Below are 22,219 nucleotides of genomic sequence, written 5' to 3'. Positions count from 1 at the left end.
TGATCTGCTTTAGATAAACATTGCGGAATGTCTTGTTGTCTTGATACATTTCTGAGAATAAGCAAGCATTTTGTCAGGCAGCATTTCAGACCAGAAAACCCGATTGCCTTAATCGAGTCAAACTAAAATAAATGAAAATATCACCATAAAATCTGTAAGCACTCATTAAAAAATTACAAATCAAATTTATTGTTGTATCTGCGAACTGTTCTTTGCAAATAGATGCACTGTTTAATTGGCTCGTCAAAACCAAGTCTGCCGAAATATACAGTTAATAATAGCGTAGCCTATGGCCTCGGGAGAGGCTTGGTGCAGGCCTTCTTCTAGTAGACGGCCTATGGGCGACCTGCATGTCTGTGAGGATGGGGCCGTACCTAAAACGATTTCTAATGTTGAAGACACACAAACACAAATACCCAGCCCCCGAGCCAGACGAATTAACCAATTAAGGCAAGCGTTTCCGAACCGATCGGGAATCGAACCTGCGACCCCTTGGACGAAAGGCCAGCATGTTAACCATTTAGCCATGGAGCTGAAGGAGAAATACAGTAGTAGTAGTAGTAGTAGTAGTAGTAGTAGTAGTAGTAGTAGTAGTAGTAGTCGTGAAAATGAAATGGCGTATGGCTTTTAGTGCCGGGAGTGTACGAGGACACGTTCGGATCGCCAGATGCAGGTCTTTTGATTCGATGCCCGTAGGCTACCTGCGCGTCGTGATGAAGATGAAATGGTGATGGAGACGACACCAGTTATGGTTAAAATTCCCGACCCCGCCGGGAATCGAACCCGGGACCCATGTGACCAAAGGCCAGCACGCTAACCATTTAGACATGGATGCGGAAGTAGTAGTAGTAGTAGTAGTAGTAGTAGTAGTAGTAGTAGTAGTAGTTCAAGGCAGTAAGCTTGTTTGTTGGTGGTATGGTACGTAATTTTCTCCGGGAGTGGGGCTTGAATTGATTTGGCTGTGCAGAAGAAAGAAGGCTCTCACCAATTTGACCTAAAATACTTGACATTCAAAAGTTCATACATACATACATACATACATACAATCCAGTGAGTTGGTTGCTGGTGCGCGCCACGTAGCTGTGAGCTTGCGTTTGGAAGGCGATGAGTTTGAATCCCACCATCGACAGCCTTGAAGATGGTTTTACCATAGTATCTTTTACACCAGGTAAATGCTCGTCGCCGGAAACCTGAGTTAGTGCGACGTTAAACTACTCTGGTGTGCCTTTCAGTGAGTGATTTGTGACGGCGCGGCGGTTTTGAAGTCATGTCCTAGTTTGTTAGCAGTGGGGCAGCCAATAAGAAGCATTTCAGTCTACTAGGTTCCTTGCATAGTACTGGGGACATCTCGTCTCTTTGTTTTCAAGTGACTAAGACAACACAATCTTCTGCTTTTATCTCTAAACTAGTGATCCCCAACCAGTGTGCCCCGTCTTTTTAGGATGCTATGAAACCAGATCAGTAAACCACGTGATTCAGTAAAGGGAAATGGAAAAATAATTGTACAATACATTATTGAGATAAATTAATTGCCCTTGTATCCAGGAGAAGTTGACAGATCGACGATTTCCAACCTCCGAAAGAAAGAATTATTTCAAGTCTCAATAAAAGATATCGACGTCTCTCTCGCTAAGGTATTCCGGAGATTTTGTACGTTACCCCCTGATAAGTTTCGACCCAGCTTGTAAAAGTAGACAAGCGCTGAGACCTAATTGATTTACAATTTCAACATAAAATATCCGCCATGGTTTCACTGCCTTTATATCCACGATGTACGCTGCTAATACATTGTATGGTTAATTATATATACAGGTGTATTACCTAAAAACAAAAAACAACCTCCTGTATTAACAGGCTGCAATGAAAGACAAAGTAATACAGATCACATGTGATGGAGACGTTATAAAGGAATAAAATACAGAAATAACAAACTTTCGAAAGTTTTTGTTAGTAAAGACATAATGCACTGAGTATGTGGTGCCTCAGGAACCTAATGGAACTTCGGAATGTCATGAATGTCCTCGATGGATAGCTGCAAACGTTTCCATGTGTCGGCGAGGAGTCGAGGTATGTTGCCGCGTGCTCCGACCATTAGTCCTATTACTTCAATCTCTTGGAAATGGTACTGGGATTTTTAATACAGGTAGGGAATTATAGGTTCTTAGATCTCTTGTTTCTCTAGGTTTACCTCGTCTGGTTGGCCATTGTGGTGTTCGAACCGCACAATTGGGTTTACGATGTAGCTTTTAGGGCTGATGTTCTCTGAAGGCTATCATGTCGATACGACGAGAACTGCCGTTCATGGCCAATCCGTGAGCTTCTTCGTGGACATTCAAGGCCTTTTTCCTCAGTACTTTGGCCATGAAGTATGGTGTCGAGTGTTTCGCAGAAGCTATCCATGTTTGCAAGATCCTAGGACATGAGCAAGAGTATTTTCTCTGCGCAGCAGCGCCGAGAGAGGTTGTCCAGGGATCTGCAGGGCAACGAGCGCACTGCAGGAACGTTCATCGTCATTTTTATGGCTCTCGCCATTCGTTAATAGACAGCCGATGTGATTTCTGACCCAATAATTTTCTGGTGTATACTCTTTGTACCGTTCTACTCCCAGTCCTCTTTGAATTAATGAACACCATGAGGAGAATTCACCATCTCTTAATTCTTGCCGATTTTTTAAAAGTATTGCACAGACCGTCCTGGGCATTTACGTTTTTTTTTTTTTGGGAATCAGTTGCTGAAATATTAAGAAATTTCAAACATTAATTATTTTCCGTATGGGAATATCTCCAGGCGTGAGCGAACGGATTATCTTTCTTAAGGACTATGTTACATCCGTTAATGTACTGAAAGTAAGCTTCCCATGATGTTCCACTTGTGGGACCGCTACTCACTTTTCATGTATTGTCCTTCCACCAACACTGCAACACTGCACATTAGCTTCCATAATTCTCTTTTCAAGGTGTTAGTAACATTGTATCACCATGAATTTAAAACTTGGATCATAATATTAGGTTTGTAAACAATTTTTAATCTGAACTTCATGTTACTGAATAGTGATCATCCAACTTCGCACATGCAACTTCACATACTGATACAATACCTCCTGCTGACAGGAAAATATTGCATAGTAGGCATACAATGTCATTGTTTCCGTTATGTTCAGCATATAATAAAGATCACTAACCTATGGTTATTCAAACTGTTGTATTGTTTATGGTCCTGTTTTTCGAAGTATAACTTCACAGTTTCTACCTGAAACTGATGAAAGATTTCAAATGAAGTGCTTATAATAAAGAACAATATTAGAGAATGAATCTGTGTGGCATTATAAATGCTGCATCAACAATGGCATCTCTGAATATACCGTACGTAATTTTCCCATACAGGGTGTCTCAAAACTTCTGGGTCAATTTGAAACAGGTGACCCCTTCTAATTCCCAGGTGGACAAAAAATACACACACAACAGAAAATAGCCGGGTTGAGGGATATAGCGGGGGGGGGGGGGAGAGGGGGTTATACACATCAAAACTGAACAAAAAAGCTACTAAATGGTAAGTTTTTGATGCTCTTTGAGCAAATTTCGACAGAGAGGTAAAGGTTGACGGTTTGCTAACTTAAGTGTGACAATACCGGTAATGGTTTCTTGAGATTTTGATTCAATACTATACCATAAAACTTTCACCAAAGAAACAATATTACACACGTATTACAATTAAATAAAGTACGGCATGATTATAAAATTAAAAAAGTCATTTAGTATTTGACTACACTCTAAGAAACTAACAGACAATATTAAAGGGACTGCTAGACTGACGAATGCACGCGGCAAGCAGGTGAATCATACTTCAGTGTCCATGACCTTGGCAAAAAATATACCTCTTCCTCATAGCATCTGCGAAGTCTCCACTATTTGCTGTGGCGCTATACAAATCGGTTAGACGCGACGAAGGACATTTTGTGCATATTTTAGATAATAATTTTGTTAATAATTAAAAATTTGCACAATTTTTAAAAATAATTCCTATAATTCCTAGTTTCAGCCAGCTAAAATGGAATTAAAATGTAATGTTTTCTCTACAAAGTGGGGGGCGGCGACGGCCCCCCCTCGCCCCCTTAGTCACCGCTAGTGCTATCAAATGCCTTCAACAGGTCAATCGTGATACAGTACATTTGTCTTCCTGAATCCAAGATATCTGCTATATTGCTGGAATCCTACAAGTTGAGCTTCAGAGGAATAACCTTTCCTAAACCCGAACTGCCTTCTATCGAACCAGTTATTAATTTTGCAAACATGTCTAATATAATCGCCGGCCCCGCGGAGCAGGGGTAGCGTGCCTGCCTCTTACTCGGAGGATCCAGGTTCGATTCCCAGCCAGGTCAGGGAATTTTACCTGCATCTGAGGGCTGGTTCGAGGTTCACAGAGCCTACATGATTACATTTGAAGAGCTATCTGATGGTGCGATGGCGGCCCCAGTCTCGAAAGCCAGGAATAACGGCTGAGAGGATCCGTCATGCTGACCACATTATATCTTGTAATCTGCAAGCCTTCGGGCTGAGCAGCGGAAACTTCACTGTCACGACTGACTGCTCGAAAGAGCCCGTCCTAAAAGTATGAATTACTGGTCAAGACAGAGCCCCGCGCTATCTTGGCTTAGGGTTATATCTGCTCTCCTAGAAGCAAAGGTCGGTCCCTTCCCACTACCTTAGGGGTTGGGCCCATGGGCGTAACCTAGCTGATCGCCTTGTAGGTGGCACCCTCAATTACTATTCTGAACTAATTGTCTCAGTAGGTGCTGCTCTCTGGGCACTACTGTCTCTGTCCTTCTCCTTGCACTTTTGTTTCCTTGTCTTTACTAGAGTACAACTGTACTGGCTTTGAGCTCTTTGTCAGCGAGCCGCCTACTCCAATACCGACTACTAAACTCCACTTGTCAATACACAAACAAGCAAACATCCTCTGTTGTAAACATATTTTTGTAGGTGAGTTTCGCAAGCCCTCTGCTTGACTAATGCTAACCACTACTTGTAACTTCACTGAAAAGTTTCTTCTTCCTTCTAATTATTAAATCTTAATATAATTAACATACAGATGTTCTGACACTACAAGGTGTCCCGTATTACATATTAATACTCTGATACTGATTTATTTCCCTTGATATTCTAAGATTGAATCTCGGCTGCGAATCCCTGGCTGCCGTTCATCTGACAGTCCGCCGGTTCAAACCCTTGGGGAGGCCGGTACATGACAGAATGTAGTAGGCAAGATACTATCTAATATAGCGTATCTACACTACAATTCTCAACTGAAATGTTATATGATTTTTACAGCTGGTGGATTAGTATTATTTTCCCTACTGCGAGAGACAGAGAATAAAGGTGTCCTTAAATGCCGAAAAATAAGAGGCTGTCTACAATTATTTCTCAAAGGTAGCTTTCAATCAGCTTATCCTAGAGCTGCCACTACAGGAATATTGTAAGGAGCACCTATTAGTTTGTTTCCAACAGTGTAACTCGAAAAGAAAAATATTCTGTCCTAGCACAAATCCAACACTATACTATACATGGATGGTCCTTACACTAGTGAATCTTGGAACTTTTTTAAGCAAGTATTAACATTGTTCTTCTGGTCTGATATTAGTTGAGCTGAAGTGTGATGAAATCAGTACCAAGTCTGGAGCATAAAAATTACATACAACACTTTAAATATTTTTTGTTATAAGGTATGTCTACAAATTGATTACAGTACAAAAATATACCATTAAACATAACACTTGTTTGACATATAAATCCGTACCTGCAGCGCATATTTTAAGGTATTCCAGTAGGTTAATATTCTCAGGTTTCTGTGGAGAGGGGGAGGGGTGATTATTGTTTTTACTCCTTCTGCTATAAACATATGGCATTCATTCAAACATTGCACTATGCATCTGAAAGTTACTTTATGTACTGTTTATGATCTATTCAGTTTGATTATTAGTCATTAGTTTGTGTCCAAAAAGGAGGATCATTTTTCATGTTGTTTGTACATCTTGTTCCAGATTTGAATACTTGTGGATCCCAGGAACCTTGTGAGAATGGTGGCACATGTGAAAATACGGCACCTGATCAGTACATGTGTACATGCCCAGAAGGTTTCTCTGGCTTGAACTGCAATGTAGTGGATAACCCATGTGCAACTGCTCCATGTGGCAACTCTGGTACATGTCAAGTGGTAAATGGCCAGTATCACTGTACATGTGCACCAGGCTGGACGGGCAAAACTTGCCATGATAGTGAGTATGCTACATCGTTAATATCAATAGGACCATAGTGCAGGATGAAAAGTTTCTGCTTGCCATTACTTCACAAAATTACAAGTACTATGTAGCAGCATCCAAACACCAGCATTTTAATGAATTTACATGATGTTTGGGTTTGTTTTGTTTGAAAACTTATAGGATAACCTATTTACAAGAAGAGATTGTTATGTGAAAAAGTCAACTTTATAGGACTGAATGACTAAATTAATTGGATATTGTCATACTATGAAGTTTCATGGCGATCAGGAAGTAAAAAGGCAGTCTGATCACAACTTAACTTTAGGAGGTGTAGGTATATTGAATTTGACATTGAAAATGGCTTCATTTGCATAAGTGCCTCTAATAATTTGTTAAATCTGCAGCGCATTGTTTAAACTAGACATGTTCTGAATTCTTGGTACTTGGTCTGCCAACTAAATATACTGTTTTTTGTTAGTGTTTGTTAGTTTTGTTAGATAGCTATTTCTGTAGATTAGTGGCAGTGTTGTCCATTGGATTCTAAGATCCTGGGGTCAGATCTGCAGAGGTAGTCAAATATTTGAAGGGCAGATAAAGGTCCATTCGACTCTCCTTGTCATACAATGTTGGCCTGTAAAAGATCTCTAGTGACACGTTTGGTGTTCACCCAACAAAATTCATAAAATCTCAGCCATAAATTGCCCAGCAGAGATCCATTTCTTTGTTAACTGGTAGAGTAAAACAGAATATCAGAATTGACAAGCTATCAATATAAGTGGCATCCAGTCAAAATGCCTGCACACAGTAGCTGAAGCCACACAATTGTTGTTGTTGTTGTTATTACAGATGGCTTGATACCAGTTTTTGTCAATACTCGATACCAGTAAATGTTTTTTGTTAAAATACGCAATACTCCAATACTTTCATTTTTGAAATAAAAAAGTAAAATACAAATTTCTAAAGAAAATATTATTTATTAATAGACATTTTATTTTAAAACTTCAATATTTATATAATAGTAATGTAAAATATATTGTGGTGTGTAATTCTAGCTAGTAGTTAAGCATCTTTCCACAAACCAAATGTTCAAAAAGAATTCAACACTATTTAAAAATCAGAATCAAATGTATTATGGAACAGGGTAGCTTAATAGTGTTATAAGATTTTGTTCAAAAGTACAAGCATTCTCATTCTGTTGGAGTCAATCCTACTTCCTTTTCTGTTGCATAAGAGTCCTGTGCTAAACAGTATCTCAGAAAATACTGTTGTTGGTGGTATATACAAAAATATTTCAGTTAGGTTTTGCAACTTTGGAAACTTTGTATTTGTTTTTGAATAATTGTTAACACTTGAAAGGTGGAATACACACCATCTTTCAGATATGTGGTGATTTCATCTTCAGAAGTGTTAATTCACAATGAATTTGTTGTGTCATTTTCTTGCATAATGCTGCCAAACAAGTACCACATACCAGGCAATTTTGTTGACTCCGAAGAATGGATCATTTGAATATTTTAAAAAATCTTTCCTGTACCACTTTTAGTGAGTATTTAAGCGTAGCTATAATTTCACCAAAGATTTGAATACACAGCTTTTAAAAATGGAGTTACAAGCTTACCTCTTCAGCTGTAAATTCAGGACCCTCCTGTTGATTAGCAAGTTGCAGCAGTTTATCTGTAACAGTGATAAAATCACTCAAAGTGCAAAAAACTTGTTCTTTTATGCAGAGGTCCAACAGCATTGTTATGGAATATACCTTGTTCTCTTCAGAGTCTTTCTACCACATATTAATTGCATCCAGAAACGACTGTCTTACTTTTACAGTTTCTGATCCACTGTGTGATGGCTTCTGAAGATGAGATATGATGACTAGAACCTGGATTATATGTAATTACATATTCTGTTCCCATATATGTAGCTACAAGAAAAGCTAAAATGTCGGCGAATCACACTAAAAGGACCATTATTTCAAGGAGTTAAAGTTGCATATTTTTACACATATTGATGCATAATAAATATTTTGATAAATATTACATATTTTAAATATTTTGAAGGATATAGCATATTTGAAAGAAAACACAATACTTTTTTCACTAATTTTGCATCGATTGAAGTTTTTTAATTAAACACTTGAAAATAGTTCAAAAAGCCTGTACGTCTCTAACATCTAAAAATAATTTCATAATTTAAAGTGAGGTATTCTGTCAAAGAATCACTTCACTTAGCTGTGTTGATGGTGCAAGTCTTAGGTGTCTCCAGCTGTGTCTATCAATCTTCCCTTACACAAACTTTGTCACATAGTTCTTCTCTCATATTTAGTGCCTCTTCTTTTGTGATCCCTTCGCCAGTCCTCAGTTTAATGTAATATGTCAAAAGCACCTTTTATTGCCCATGCTTCACTTCCATAAAAGGCTACACTCCATACAAAAGTCTTCAGAAACAATTTTCTAATAAGAATATTTGTGTTTGATGAGATAAAATTTCTTCTCTCTTGATAAGGACCTTCCCTACTTGAGCAAGTCTACAGTTGAATATGTCTTTGCTGGGCAATTTGAAATACGCACCAGTGACTTCATGTGAAGTTGAAAGGTCTTCTTATATATATAAGAACATCATAACGGATAGAAGGCATAATAATAATAATAATAATAATAATAATAATAATAATAATAATAATAATAATAATAATAATAATAATAATAAAATGAATAATATCTGCACTTTTAGCTTTTTTTGGTTTGTTTCCTTTTCTGTGTACAAGAATACAACAAATAAAGCATAGCTATTAAGTTACATATTTTTTATTTATTACATATTTAATAATAATAGTTTTATTGCAGCCAAATGGCCATGTAAGTAAGTACATTAATTCTAACATTTCCACATAGGTCTCATTCTTCTGAACAGAATTTAGTCAATGATTTCCCTCTATTAGGACATGTCAAGACGTGGTATCTATCACATTCACGATCGCACAATTTACACATGCATCCAAGTTCAGGTTCATAAAATGTTTTGGTTTTGCAAAGCTTAAAGTGAAAGCCATGAACAGCCAATCTAATTACAATATGTCTTAATTCGTAGTTCGCTTCCATCCATCCCCGCGTTGTCATAGCATCCGTTGCATAGAAATCTAACCAAATGTCTTCTCTTTTCTGCTTCAGTTCCGTAAGTAGTCGATCGTAATTTGTCGTGGATGGTAGTGACATCTTGAAGCGTAGCTCTTCGATCAGGAAAGATTCCCTTGTCAGAACATACACAAGTCGAGATAGTGTATACTTCGAAAGCCCCAGAGCTTTCTTTAAGTATGCGGCTTTGACTTTCTCTATTCGTCGTAGACTATTAATATTTAGGTATTCCCAGACGAGTTGTAGGCCATAGGTGATTATAGGCACAACTTTAATATTGAAGAGCTCTATCGCTGCTTTAACTGACATCTTACATAAATCTTTGATTTCATTCACTGCTTTAAATGCCAAGATAGTCCTATTCTCTATGTGTTTTGTGAAAACATCACCTCTGGTTTGGAATATGACTCCCAGGTATTTGAAGTGACTAACCCTTGTTAGTTCTTTACCATTGTAATGGACTCTGTCAGTCACTGCTGATCTTCCGCCTTTTCTGAAAATCATGTGGACAGTCTTTTGGTCATTTATGCTGAGATCAATTTCATGTGCCCATGCTGCCAGAAGATCAAAGGACTCTTGCAGGTCCTCCAGCCGTTCTGCAGCGAGAACCATATCATCTGCATATACATACAACTTTACACCATCCTAAAGTGCAGATATTATTCATTTTATTATTATTATTATTATTATTATTATTATTATTATTATTATTATTATTATTATTATTATTATTATTATTATTATTATTATTATTATTATTATTATTATTATTATGCCTTCTATCCATACATATTTAAGTACATATTTTGTCAATTTTAGCTACATATTTATGTACATATTTCTCATTTTTATATTACATATAATCTGGGCTCTCATGATGACACTGTTCACAATGGGGATTATCTTGGAAACTTGGAAGAACTTAATGGCGAGTATTGCTTGATTAAAAATGTTTAATGTATTGATCAATAAATCAGTATGTTCTCACTGTGATACTTTAAGATTTATTCAGACAGTGAGATTGCCATATACGAATACAATGGCTCTATTCTATTCTTCAAAACTTTTTAGCATATGAATAGTACAATTCCATCATATAGGTTAGTCCTGTTTCAGGCAGTGTTGAGGTAGAAAAAGATGTTTCTGTGCAGTTTTGAGAAAATCTGTGGATTTTGGGGACTGTGAAACTTCCCACTAATTTTCTCCATAATGCAATGAGATTCTCATTATTTTTTGAAGTTAAAAAGCCCCTCTTCAGTACAAGTTGTAGTGAATGAGCTACAAACAACAAATGGGGATATTTTCCCAAAGCCATGGCACTTACTACATTACGACCGTTATTATGAATCGCAGGCACTATTTTATTCATTAAATCCAAATTTTCTAATGTCTACTTCCATGGATTTGCAATATTTTCATCTGTGTGTCTAACCTCTTCACATGGAATCACTTCACTGCATATTATATGCTGAAGTTTGTAGTCCTGGTCTACAAGGTAAATGGTCATATTAAGATAGTTGTCATTTCCTGTTGACGTCCACAAATCCTTTGTAACAGCTATACTATCTGCATTTCAGAGCTTATCTTGTACCGTACCATTGTTTCTACTTCTTAGTACAGTTCTGGGAGGATATAAATTGATATGTACCAATATCAAGGTTCAGGGTTGTGAATCAACATCAACTGTTTGAATCCTTTCTCTTGTACAATGCTAAATGGCTGGTTGTCTTTGCATATCATGTAAGCTATTTTCCTGGTAATTACATTCGATTGATTATCTCGGGTTTAAATTTGGTTTTACCGTCCAGAAAAGATGTGAGAGTAGGCTGGCTACTGTTTAAGTACTGCGATGATGTTGATGACGTGATAATGAGTACAATGACTTTGAAATGGAATGACCAAGCACAGACTCTTCTACTGCCATTTCTTTACGTGTTACACTTTCATTGTTTCAAATTATTTGTTGTTGGGATATTCCCAGTAAAAACAATTTTATGAACTGAGGTGACTGACATTCTTCTGCAGGTTGCTGGTGTTGTGAATTTTTCCTCCTAGATCTTTGATCCTCATCTAGCACTCTGTCATTCTTTAACTCTGCAACCTCCTCCTCTCTTCCATCTGTGATGCTTGCGTCCAGAATCTAACTTTTTTCTAGGAAAAAAAACTTGATTTTTACAAATGCAGCAAATAGCTCACGGTTATCACTGACAGGATTCAATTGGAAATAGTTTCACATTTCACTCATATTTAAAAGTGATAGATTATGAAATGCACTGGCTTCTGTCACATCAGAATCATAACTGACATGAAATTTTAAAATGGTAATCTAAAATAAGAAATCAGGTTTCGCGCTAAAGGTGCTGACAACTTTATAATAAGTTGCTTCCTTGCTTATGATTTGATAGTATAAACAGACCATAGGATTTATTAACTAAAATTCTCTGTTATTGGTTACACTCAGAACTAGGTTCGTTTGTAAGCGAAGCATGATTTCTCCATAGCCATCCAAATTGAAAACAAAATAATCATACAATTTAGTGCAATATCATGTTCGAAAATATCTTCCTTAAGCTACAATTTGGCATGTTTTATTGCTCTGGCATTTTACTTTTAAAGAAATTTGTACTACAGACATACTGGCACCAGACCATCTGCAGACATTCGGAGGAAGGTCCCTTTTGTTAGGCGATCAGCAGAGCTATAAATGAGCCCACTTTGTTGCTATGCCTGCTACCTGCTATTTTGAATCTTATGAGTTGATACATGTGCTCCTTGCAGTCACTTCAAAATTTGCTACTTCTGGCATGTTGACAGTATTAATTTAAAATGTTAGTATTCTAATAATGTAGTATTGAGCCCATCTGTAGTGGTATTGTTCAGTATCGATAACTCTTGAGTATTGAGGGTATTGAAGCATTGAAAGTATCAAGGACCCATCTCTTCTTCTTTCATTTTGGCCAACAGTAGGCCACATTAATTTAATTTCAGATGCTTCTGGGCTTTGATCCTCATCTAGCACTCTGTCATTCTTTAACTCTGCAACCTCCTCCTCTCTTCCATCTGTGATGCTTGCGTCCAGAATCTAACTTTTTTCTAGGAAACTCTTAGTCTCATTTCTAATTAATATTAGTTTTTTTTACGTCCCACTAACTATATATTTGCGGTTTTTTGAAGACATCGAGGTGCCAGAATTTTGTCTCACAGGAGTCCTTTTATTGTGCCAGTTAATCTACCATCATGAGGCTGATGTATTTGAGCATCTTCAAATACAACCAGGCTGAGCCAGGATCGAACCTGCCAAGGTGGGCGCAGAAGGCCAACATGTTGCCACCTGAACTATTCAGTCTGGCTATAATGATGCTCATGATCATCATCATCTCTAGATTATATATAGTATATATATATATATATATATATATATGATTTTTACAATATTTTAATTGATAAATTCATTTATTTGTTTATTCATACAATTTATTTTGCAATAGTTATGTAGGCCTGCTGTTACTAGAACATAGACTATTAGCATATTAGTTCTACTTGCATACATTAAGTTTTTTAACCATTCCCATTGCTTCCTTAAATATTTGACTAAGCTGATTGGTAACAAGTTCTAAGTAACACTGGCCACAGTCACTGAAATCACAAAGACTGTGGACAAATTCTTTCTTGATTAGAAGGGAGATGAATTTTTGTGCAGGGAAAAAACTACAAGAACCATTAAACACCAGTTTTTGTGGAAAAATAAGCTATTTGTTTGAAAAGCTTTTAAGGGAACCAAACCACAAATCTCTTGTTCTAGAAAGACATAAATTCTTCAGAAAATAGTAATCAGCGTGGAATGACAGACCTGAGAAAAATGCACTCTCACGGGTGATATTTATTGTCTTTAATGTAAATCAACTCCTAATTAATTTTAATTTTCCTGTATTTTAGACTTAAAGTAGATAATAGATATTCTATTAAAACAAATGTTTGAAAGAAGTTCTAGGTCTAGAAGTGAGAGCAATAGATTATATACAACACTAGCTGTTACCCGCGGCTTCGCTCGCATGGATTTATAATACCAATATAGTTGGTCCGTTATTGAACATTATAAATTTTCCAACTAACTCATTCCTGGTTGCCAATGTTTCGCCCCAGCGTGCTAATTTGGGCTCATCAGTTGGTAAATAACACACCTAACAAGACGCATGGCTAATGCATACCGTGAAGGACCTAGGGGAATTTTCCATTCCCCTCCCCAAAGGGGAGGGGTGGGCCACTTAGAAGGTAACACCTTCTCTCTGGCCAGGAGATGCGGCGGGGTTTTTTGGTTTGATGGAGTTAGGAGATGGGAGATGGTGGTTTGTTCGATTGGGGATGTGAGGGAGTTTCGACCTCTTGGCTAGATACCTTTATTGAATGACTTGATTTTACATATTATGGTTTACATTTGTGATTTTATTATACAATTTGGTGCAACAATAATATGTATTGTTTAAAATCTGGGGAGGATATGTGGAGTAATGTGGAGTGCGAGGATGTGAAATAGTGAGGAGAAGTTCATGACTGAAGTGAGTAGTAGATGGAGAAGTTCGGAGTTAGGCGGTAGGGTTACTGGGTAAGCAGGGGGGGTGTGGGTGAAAGCGAGGAGGTGGACTAGTTGGTTGTGGAGGTGGGGCAAGCCCGGGACGACATCGGGAAGTGGTATGGCGGGTCATGGCACGGACAGGAGAACGGGAGTGTTCTACTTGGTGATAGCGGCCTTGCAGATGTAGTCCGTGGTCCACGAGTTGCTGGACTTCTTTAGGGGTTGGCAGTTGAAGGCGGACTAAGAAGGTAGGGCCATCTGTGTTGTGGATCCTGAAGGCTCAACTTACGGGGATGTGGTGGTGCTAGGAGTGGGAGAAGAAATGTGCGTTGTAGAGGTGATGGTGGTGGTGGGGGTAGTAGTAGTAGTAGTAGTAGTAGAAGTAGTAGTAGTGATTACTGGAGGGACAGGGAGAGAACATGAAGTCCGCTGCTGTAGTGGCTCCGGCGGGGGCGGGGCTGTTGAAGGTGGCGCTGTTGCACTGTCCGGTAGCTGTGCCAGGATGTACGGTGGCGTAGGCTCGGTCCTGTAGTGGCGGTCACGTATATAAACTCCTCTCTCTAGGATGTACTTGAAATCCTCAGCCTCGGAGATATATAGTAGAACATCATGGGATGGTCCGGGGCCGGCGAGAAGTCTGGAGGTGCTATGAACGCCCATGATGCAAAGTTCTCTTTCAATCTGATAGTCAGCAACTGAGGGATGAATATCTCGTACAATGCAGGTGTACATGGTGGAGGTGGGGAGGCCGACTTCCTTCATGGTGTCAGGCTGATATGCTTTATTGTGGCCGGCGGGGTGTGAAAGTTAAAGATGAGGCGTCACCCAGCCAGGCAAAAAAATGAGGCATTGATGTCACTGGAGTAGTCCACAGTTGGAGATTCAACCTGTAAGAGAAGGTCCGTGAAGGCCACTGCGTAGGCTACTTGGTGCCACCAGCAGTGCCAATGCACTATGAGAGACTTAATATCGTTTTAAAAAATTGATGCCTGCCTGGCCATCAGATGATAAAGATGTTGATTCCCGTGTAACCTTAAGTTTTTGAGATCTAAGTTTCTCCATAAAAAGAATTAAATTTTTTCACTTCCTTTCACCCTCACTCCTTAAGTGAATTTTGCAAAAACCAAAAATACTTATTTCTTTATTTATAAAGGAGCTTCCAAATGCCAATTATCACAACTGTAATTTCTTCAGTTTTGAGATACCGGTACATGTATTCTCATAAAAAGGAATAAAACTCCTTTTTCACTGCCCTCACCCCAAGTTGATTTCCCCCCAAAAATGTGTGTTTCTTTATTTTTAAAGGAGACTCCAAATACTAATTTTCACATATGTAACATCTTTAGTTTTTGAAATATAAGTATCCTCATGCAAAAAATTCAACTAATTTTTCAATTAATTCACCCCCCTTAAGTGGATTTTCTGAACACAAAAGATTACGTGTTTCTTTACTTTGAAGGAAAATTCCAAATACAAATTTTCATGTCTGTAACATCTTCAGTTTTTGAGATATAAGTATCCTCGTGAAAAGAATTCAAATCCTTTTTCACTCCACCTCCGCCCGTTAAGTTGGTTTCCGTCCACCCAAAAAATGCATGTGTCTTTATTTTTAAAGGAGATTCCAAATACCAATTTCCACGTCTGTAAACTTCAGTTTTGAGATACGAGTTTCTCCACAAAAAGAATTCAATTTTTTTACTTCCTTTCACACTCCCCACTCAAGTGAATTTTCTAAAACAAACAGTACCCGTTTCTTTAAAAGAGCTTCCAAATACCAATTATCACGACTGTAACGTCTTCAGTTTTTGAGATATATGTATCCTCGTAAAAGGAATTCATCTCTTTTTTCATCCCCACCTAACAAGTTGATTACCCTCCCCCAAATGTGAGTTTCTTTATAATTAAAGAAGATTCCAAATACCAGTTTTCACGTTTGTAACATCTTTAGATATTTTGATATATATACATACATTATCATACAAATAATTCAACTAATTTTTCGATTCTTTCACCCCCACCCCCCTTAAGGGCTTTTTCCGAAAACCAAAGAATACGTGTTTTCTTATTTTTAACGGTGATCCCAAATACCAATTTTCACGTCTGCAACATGTTAAGTTTTTGAGATATGCTAATTTTAAAAATTCACCCCCTTTTTCAGTTCCCCTTAAGTGGATTTTCCAAAAAAAAAATCACTTATTTCTTTACTTTTACAGGAAATTCCAAATACCAGTTTTCAAATCTGTAATATGTTACGTGTCTGAGATAATTTGAAGATATAGTCTTTTTAAAACTGCACCCCTTTTGTCACTCCTGTTCACCCCCTATTCATCGGATTATCCAAAAACACAAAAATATGTGTTTATTTATTTTCAAAGGAGATTCCAAATACCAATTTTCATGTCTGTAATATCTTCAGTTTTTGAGATATAAGTCAACCCATTTTCCGACTTTTTTCATCCACCCCGATGGGATTTACCGAAAGAAAAAAGTGTTTCTTTATTTTTAAAGGAGATTCCAAATCCCAGTTTTTATGCCTGTAAACTTTTAAGTTTTGATATCCTCATTTTAAAAATTCATCCTCCTTTTCACCCCCTTAGCGATGGAATATCCAAAAATCCTCCCTTAGCGAGCACCTACATTGTAATATAAATGTATCCTCAAAATTTCATTTCTTTATGTCCAGTAGTTTTGGCTCAGCGATGATGAATCAGTCACTCAGTAAGTCAGTCAGGGCATGTTCTTTTATATATATATATATATATATATATATATATATATATATATATATATATATATATATATATATATATAGATAGATAGATAGATAGATAGATAGATAGATAGATAGATGTTGGTCTCTGTACTAAAAGGCCTATCAGACACTTGTACTGGCCTTTTCCTTTCTGTAGTCGATACCTTCATTCTTCGAAGGATTGAACCTTTGTCCTTTTTTTTTTTTTCCTTTCACCAAGACACGTATCAACTGCCTGTGTTATGTGGTTAGCAATGTCCCCTGATCTCTTCATGATGGAACAAGTATGGGATTAGCTTGAACATCAACTCCAACCCAGTGCTGATCTACAGGGAGTTTAAAGGGTCAGTTACATCAGCTGAGGACTGACTCCTTTTTTCAGTGACTGTAGTCTATATAGTGTAAAACAAAAGCTAAAGGTTTGGGATCAATTCTTTAATCCCAGTTTCAACCTTAATGAAATATCTGAAAAAACAAACCCTTTATTTGATCTATTAATTTCAGTAAAAGGAAATTAAGTACTCTAAACCCCATTTTTTCCCTCAAGCAATCACCTACCATTCCACATCCCTTAGCTCCACCTTAGACATTTTTTATTTTTTATTTTATATATTTGTTATTTTTTTAAACATTTTTATTATTACTTTTAAATTTTTTCCTCCATGTTTGTTTCTGCCATGTTGGAAACAAATGAACATCTCAACTCTTTCTAGAAGATTCTTCAAGTGCTGGTATTTATTTTAAGTGCTTCTTCAATGATCCATATTGGAAACAAATAAACATCTCAATCTTCCCATCAACATCATTGTGTTCACAATTATTTCAGCTGAGCTGAGTTTTAGAAGATTCCTCTAGTGCTGATATTTTAGTGTTTCACCTGGTCTTCTGTGAGGTGCAGTCTTCTAATTGGACGAAAGCTGAGAGCTTGCACAGGACATGTGATTGTGTTGAGTGTTTCTAAATTTTTAACTGTCTTGAATTACATGCTTGCTTCGTATTTATTTATTTATTTATTTATTTATTTATTTATTTATTTATTTATTTATTTATTTATTTATTTATTTATTTATTTATTTATTTACTTATTTATGTCTTGCCTTTACTTTGATTTTGACTGATGATGGTCTCTGGTAAGACCGAAACTAGTTTCAACAAATATATGTAACTTTTTTTAAGGCTACAACAAACACTATTGAATAGGTTTAGCTTTTGTTTTACACTATATTGCTCTTCAATACAGAATAATATGAAATTTATTACCTATGTAGTCTATAGTTGTAAAATTATAACATATTGTTCTTGATAACATTTAATGAGCTTTTGTTTCCAGATATTGATGAATGTGCATCAGCACCTTGTCAAAATGGAGGAACATGCAAAGACATGGTGAACAGTTTTCACTGCATCTGCCCACCAGAATGGGAGGGAAGTGCCTGTCAGTTTGGTAAGATATTACTTGATTACCTTGTCTATATAAAATTTTTGAATGTTTATATCCACGGTCAGTTGATATTTGAACGTCACTTAACAGTTCAGTCATACATGCTATTTCGTCGAATACTTCATTAATGGCAGCATACAGTGTGATTCAGCAGCCCCTTCCATTATCGTTTGCTGCAGCCCAACTAATGTGCACATGGTTATAGGGGTGCTATTCCCCTGGAGGCGTACTGTATGGTACAAATATTCAGTGAGCACATTTTGCACACGATTCTAAACCCTAGTGAAATGTTATATCATCCGTTCGCAAAACATGATGCCTTGAAATCATGCAGCAACTTCCTTTTACCATGTAACTATGTTAATGTGTTGTGCCTCGTGACTGGGTGTAACGAAGAGGGGAAACAATGCATAAAACTAGGTAACAGTGCAGTAATTAATGTCCTAAACACCGAACCGGATGGTGTATATACTCTGCTGTCATTGTACTACCTGCATGTTTCCAGCAGTGTAGCATAGCGGATGTGGTTAGGCGTTCTCCTAGCAACCGATGGAATGTGCCAGCAGCGGTTCGGATCCTGCATCGTTCAGATATCTTTGCATCGGTATGATATTTGAATACGTAAACACAGGCCCACATTTGCCGAATTCAAACAGTTGAATGACGCTGTTATTCATCTTGTGCCCTGTGCATACTCTGCTGGTTAGGGCCTGAATGTACTGTAATCTCTGCTGTCATTCAGCATGTTTTCTACAGAGGAATATGTTGACATGCTCCTCATTTATGGGGAAGCAAGACAATGTGTGCGAGGCACTACGTCTGTACCAGGAACGGTATCCCGACAGGCGACACCCGGATGCTATGACATTCCACCATGTCGAAAGACGCCTAAGGACAACAGGCGTGACTTCCAACTAGCCACCAGTCCGCGATAGGCCTGTTATATCGGGTGAAACAGAAGAGGCCATTCTGGAGGCAGCTCGTAATAATCCACACATTAGTATAAGGGCAAATGCACGACAGGTGAACACCAGCCAGCTGTCCGTCTTGTGAATACTGCATGAACATCAACTTCACCCGTACCATCTTAAGCTACACCAAAAGCTCTATGGGCAGGATTTCAAAGCTCGAATGGAGTTCTGTCGGCTGTTAGGCAGGCTGGACAATGATGCAGCATTCCTATCGCATATCTTGTTCTCGGACGAATCACGCTTCCACAATAATGGGAATGTCAATCACCACAACATGCAATATTGGAATCCGGACAATCCTCACTGGGTGCAACAGGTGGCCCATCAAGTAAGATTGGGAGTGAATATTTGGTGTCGAATCTTGGGGAATCGCTTGATTGGACCTTATTTCTTTAAGGGCCATTGGACAGGCCAACGCATCCTGCTCTTTCTGTGTCACAAACTCCCACTGCTGCTGGAGGATCCCTTGCATGATCATTTGATGATGTGGTTGCAACAGGATGAACTCCACAACATTCATCTTAGCCCGTTTGTAACCATCTGAATGAGGAAGTGCCAGGAAAATCGATAGTACGAGGGGGCCCTGTTTCTTGGCCCGCCAGATCACCAGATTTAACACCGTTAGACTTCTTCTTGTGGGGACATTTGAAGAACGTTGTTCACACTCAAGCGCCAGAAAATCTCAACCAGGTCCGGCAACTCATCATGGACGCTTGCCGAGCAATTACACCTGGAATGCTTCAGCGTGCAAGACAATTTATTGGACACCGGGCCCGAATGTGCATAAATCAAAATGGTCATCACATCGAGCATTAGCTGTGATAGAACATTGTCAGGGCAGTTGTGTTCCTATTATTTCCAGTCTATATGTGTCCGGCCTGCTAACTAATTGGCCTTTCTTAGGGCCACAAACACATTCATTTACACACAATTTGCATGAAAGCGCGTATTGAACTTACATTGCGTGCGGTACGTATTAAACAAATATTTCAAAAATTTGTAATCTTCGCCCCGGACTCGAACCTCCCACCTGACATGAAAGCCCGCTCCGCCATGTATTTACCAACTACACTACGGTTCCATATGGCACACTGGGCAGCTTACAGCAAGTATTAGGTTTAGTGCGGTCACAATATCAATTTAGTGTTTCGCCTGCATGTCACGTTCATATGATCTAGCAGGCACGCGCATGTCTTCCAGTATTTATTACGAGTATAACATTACGGCGTCCTATCATGGTGAGGCGGTAAATACCAAGATATCCAGTTGTGTTTTTTGACCATACCGACAGGGCAGATGTTTTCAGGACGGAATGAACATATTGGGTTGCATAAAACTACATTTGAAGGGGCGGCTGAATCAATCTGTATGTGTCTAAATAGAGGAAATATGACTGGAATAATTACATGACTATAAAAATATCAAAATGCCTTCAAAAATACAAACAGGTCCTAAAAGTACTACAGTTATTATTTTTCTTTCTTGCAATACCTACGCTGTATCAGTTTGTTTCATAGATTTTGTATGTGTAACTGTCTCATGTCAGCCCTCTTTAACTGCTGCTTTATAGCACTGAATGATTTTGAGTCACTGATTACAAAAGTTAAGAGTTTCTAATTCATTCTTCATTTAAGCCGTCCAGTTGTAAAACTTATGTCCATTTTTTTTTTCTCAAAATGAGTTATGACTGCCATTGTACGCAGCTCATAAAAATACTCATTCCAGTACTGTAATACTTGTGTAAGGTCCATTTAATCCATACGTTTAAAGGTGACAAATAATTGGAACTGTTGCAGAACTCGTCATGTCCACCTTGTGTAATGTAGCAAAGCACATTATGTCCAAACCAACAAAACAGATGATCATGTGCGTCGGAAAGTTGATGGAGAAGTAATGTTTCTGTTTTATTGACAAAGTAATCATCCAATTCCATCATTCCTGACCATTCAATATATTATTTACACCAATTGTACATTTACAACTTCATTATTTGTGAAAGAATTTTTAGACCCTCATAGGGAAAACAAGACTTTTGCATACATGTGGCTTGAAAACTCTTACAAGAAGGGATCAGACCAAATTGAATTTGCACTTTACCATAGACTGAAGTCTACAGACCTAGTAAATTGCCATTCTATCAAGCTGGCCATCAATGGCTGCAGTGACGTGAACATGAATAAACAATCATTTGTATGCTTTACAAGTTCCTGGCTGAAGATGCTCCTTCAATAAAATATACAACTGTTCCTTCCTATGGTGAGGCTTTCATTTATACCCCCTGATAGGATTTTTGGATGATTTGAGATAGACATTAACAAGCATACAGCACTTCTTATTGACCATAAATACGTAAACATCTTTGAATCTTTTGCAACTGTGATTCAATTGGGAGAGAGTTGTCCTGTAATGAACAAGAAAGAGGCAGTGTCTCAGGTACTAAAAGAATCTGGTGACTGGTGCTCTAAACTGCAACCATGCAAGAGGAATATAATATCAGGAACAATATCAGGATATTGCATTGAAGTGAAGTGAATTATAATAGTTACTTTGGTGAAGCAAAAACTATTCTGAAACATGGCAATATGTTATGCACAAACAAACTAGCACCAGTGACTCAGATGTAGAAGATTTCAATGAAGACAATGAGGGTTTGTTAATTTAATTGTGTTAACTATGTAGTCTTGGAGGACAGATTTCGTGATGCAGTCTTAAAATCAAAGAGTAGAATATCAATGGAAGTTGTACTCTTTTTTTCATTTATTGATGAACAGATGTGTAATTCTTCCTAACTGTACAACTATATATATAAAATAAGAGTTTTGTCTGTACATTGCTCAGAATTTGAAAAGAATGCTATTTTTGTATCGGTCATGTTCACAATAACAAGAAAATGCATTTTTTACATTTCCGTAATTTCTGTCTGTCTGTCTGTCTGTCTGTCTGTATGTATGTACACGTATCACGAGAAAACGGTTGAAGAGAATTTAATGAAAATCGGAATGTAAAGTCGGGTTATGAACCGCTACAATCTAGGCTATAAATTATTTTAATCACGCTGAGTGAAATGGTAGTTTAGGGGAAGCCTGAAATTTAATTCT

At 37.8% G+C, this 22,219-nt stretch overlaps 1 protein-coding gene across 1 annotated transcript in view; it reads left to right on the top strand.

The window, feature by feature from the left end:
* Ser (Serrate) overlaps positions 1-22,219 on the top strand; it is a 499,400-nt gene that overhangs the window by 374,693 nt on the left and 102,488 nt on the right. Inside the window, exons 7-8 of the mRNA XM_067140991.2 lie at positions 6,038-6,271; positions 18,040-18,153. Coding sequence (XP_066997092.2) covers positions 6,038-6,271; positions 18,040-18,153 — 348 coding nt within the window. The remainder of the gene's footprint in view (positions 1-6,037; positions 6,272-18,039; positions 18,154-22,219) is intronic.

The sequence above is a fragment of the Anabrus simplex genome, chromosome 2 (genome assembly GCF_040414725.1).
Source record: "Anabrus simplex isolate iqAnaSimp1 chromosome 2, ASM4041472v1, whole genome shotgun sequence".
Taxonomy (NCBI): Eukaryota; Metazoa; Arthropoda; class Insecta; order Orthoptera; family Tettigoniidae; genus Anabrus; species Anabrus simplex.
This window is presented reverse-complemented; position numbering and strand designations above follow the sequence as displayed.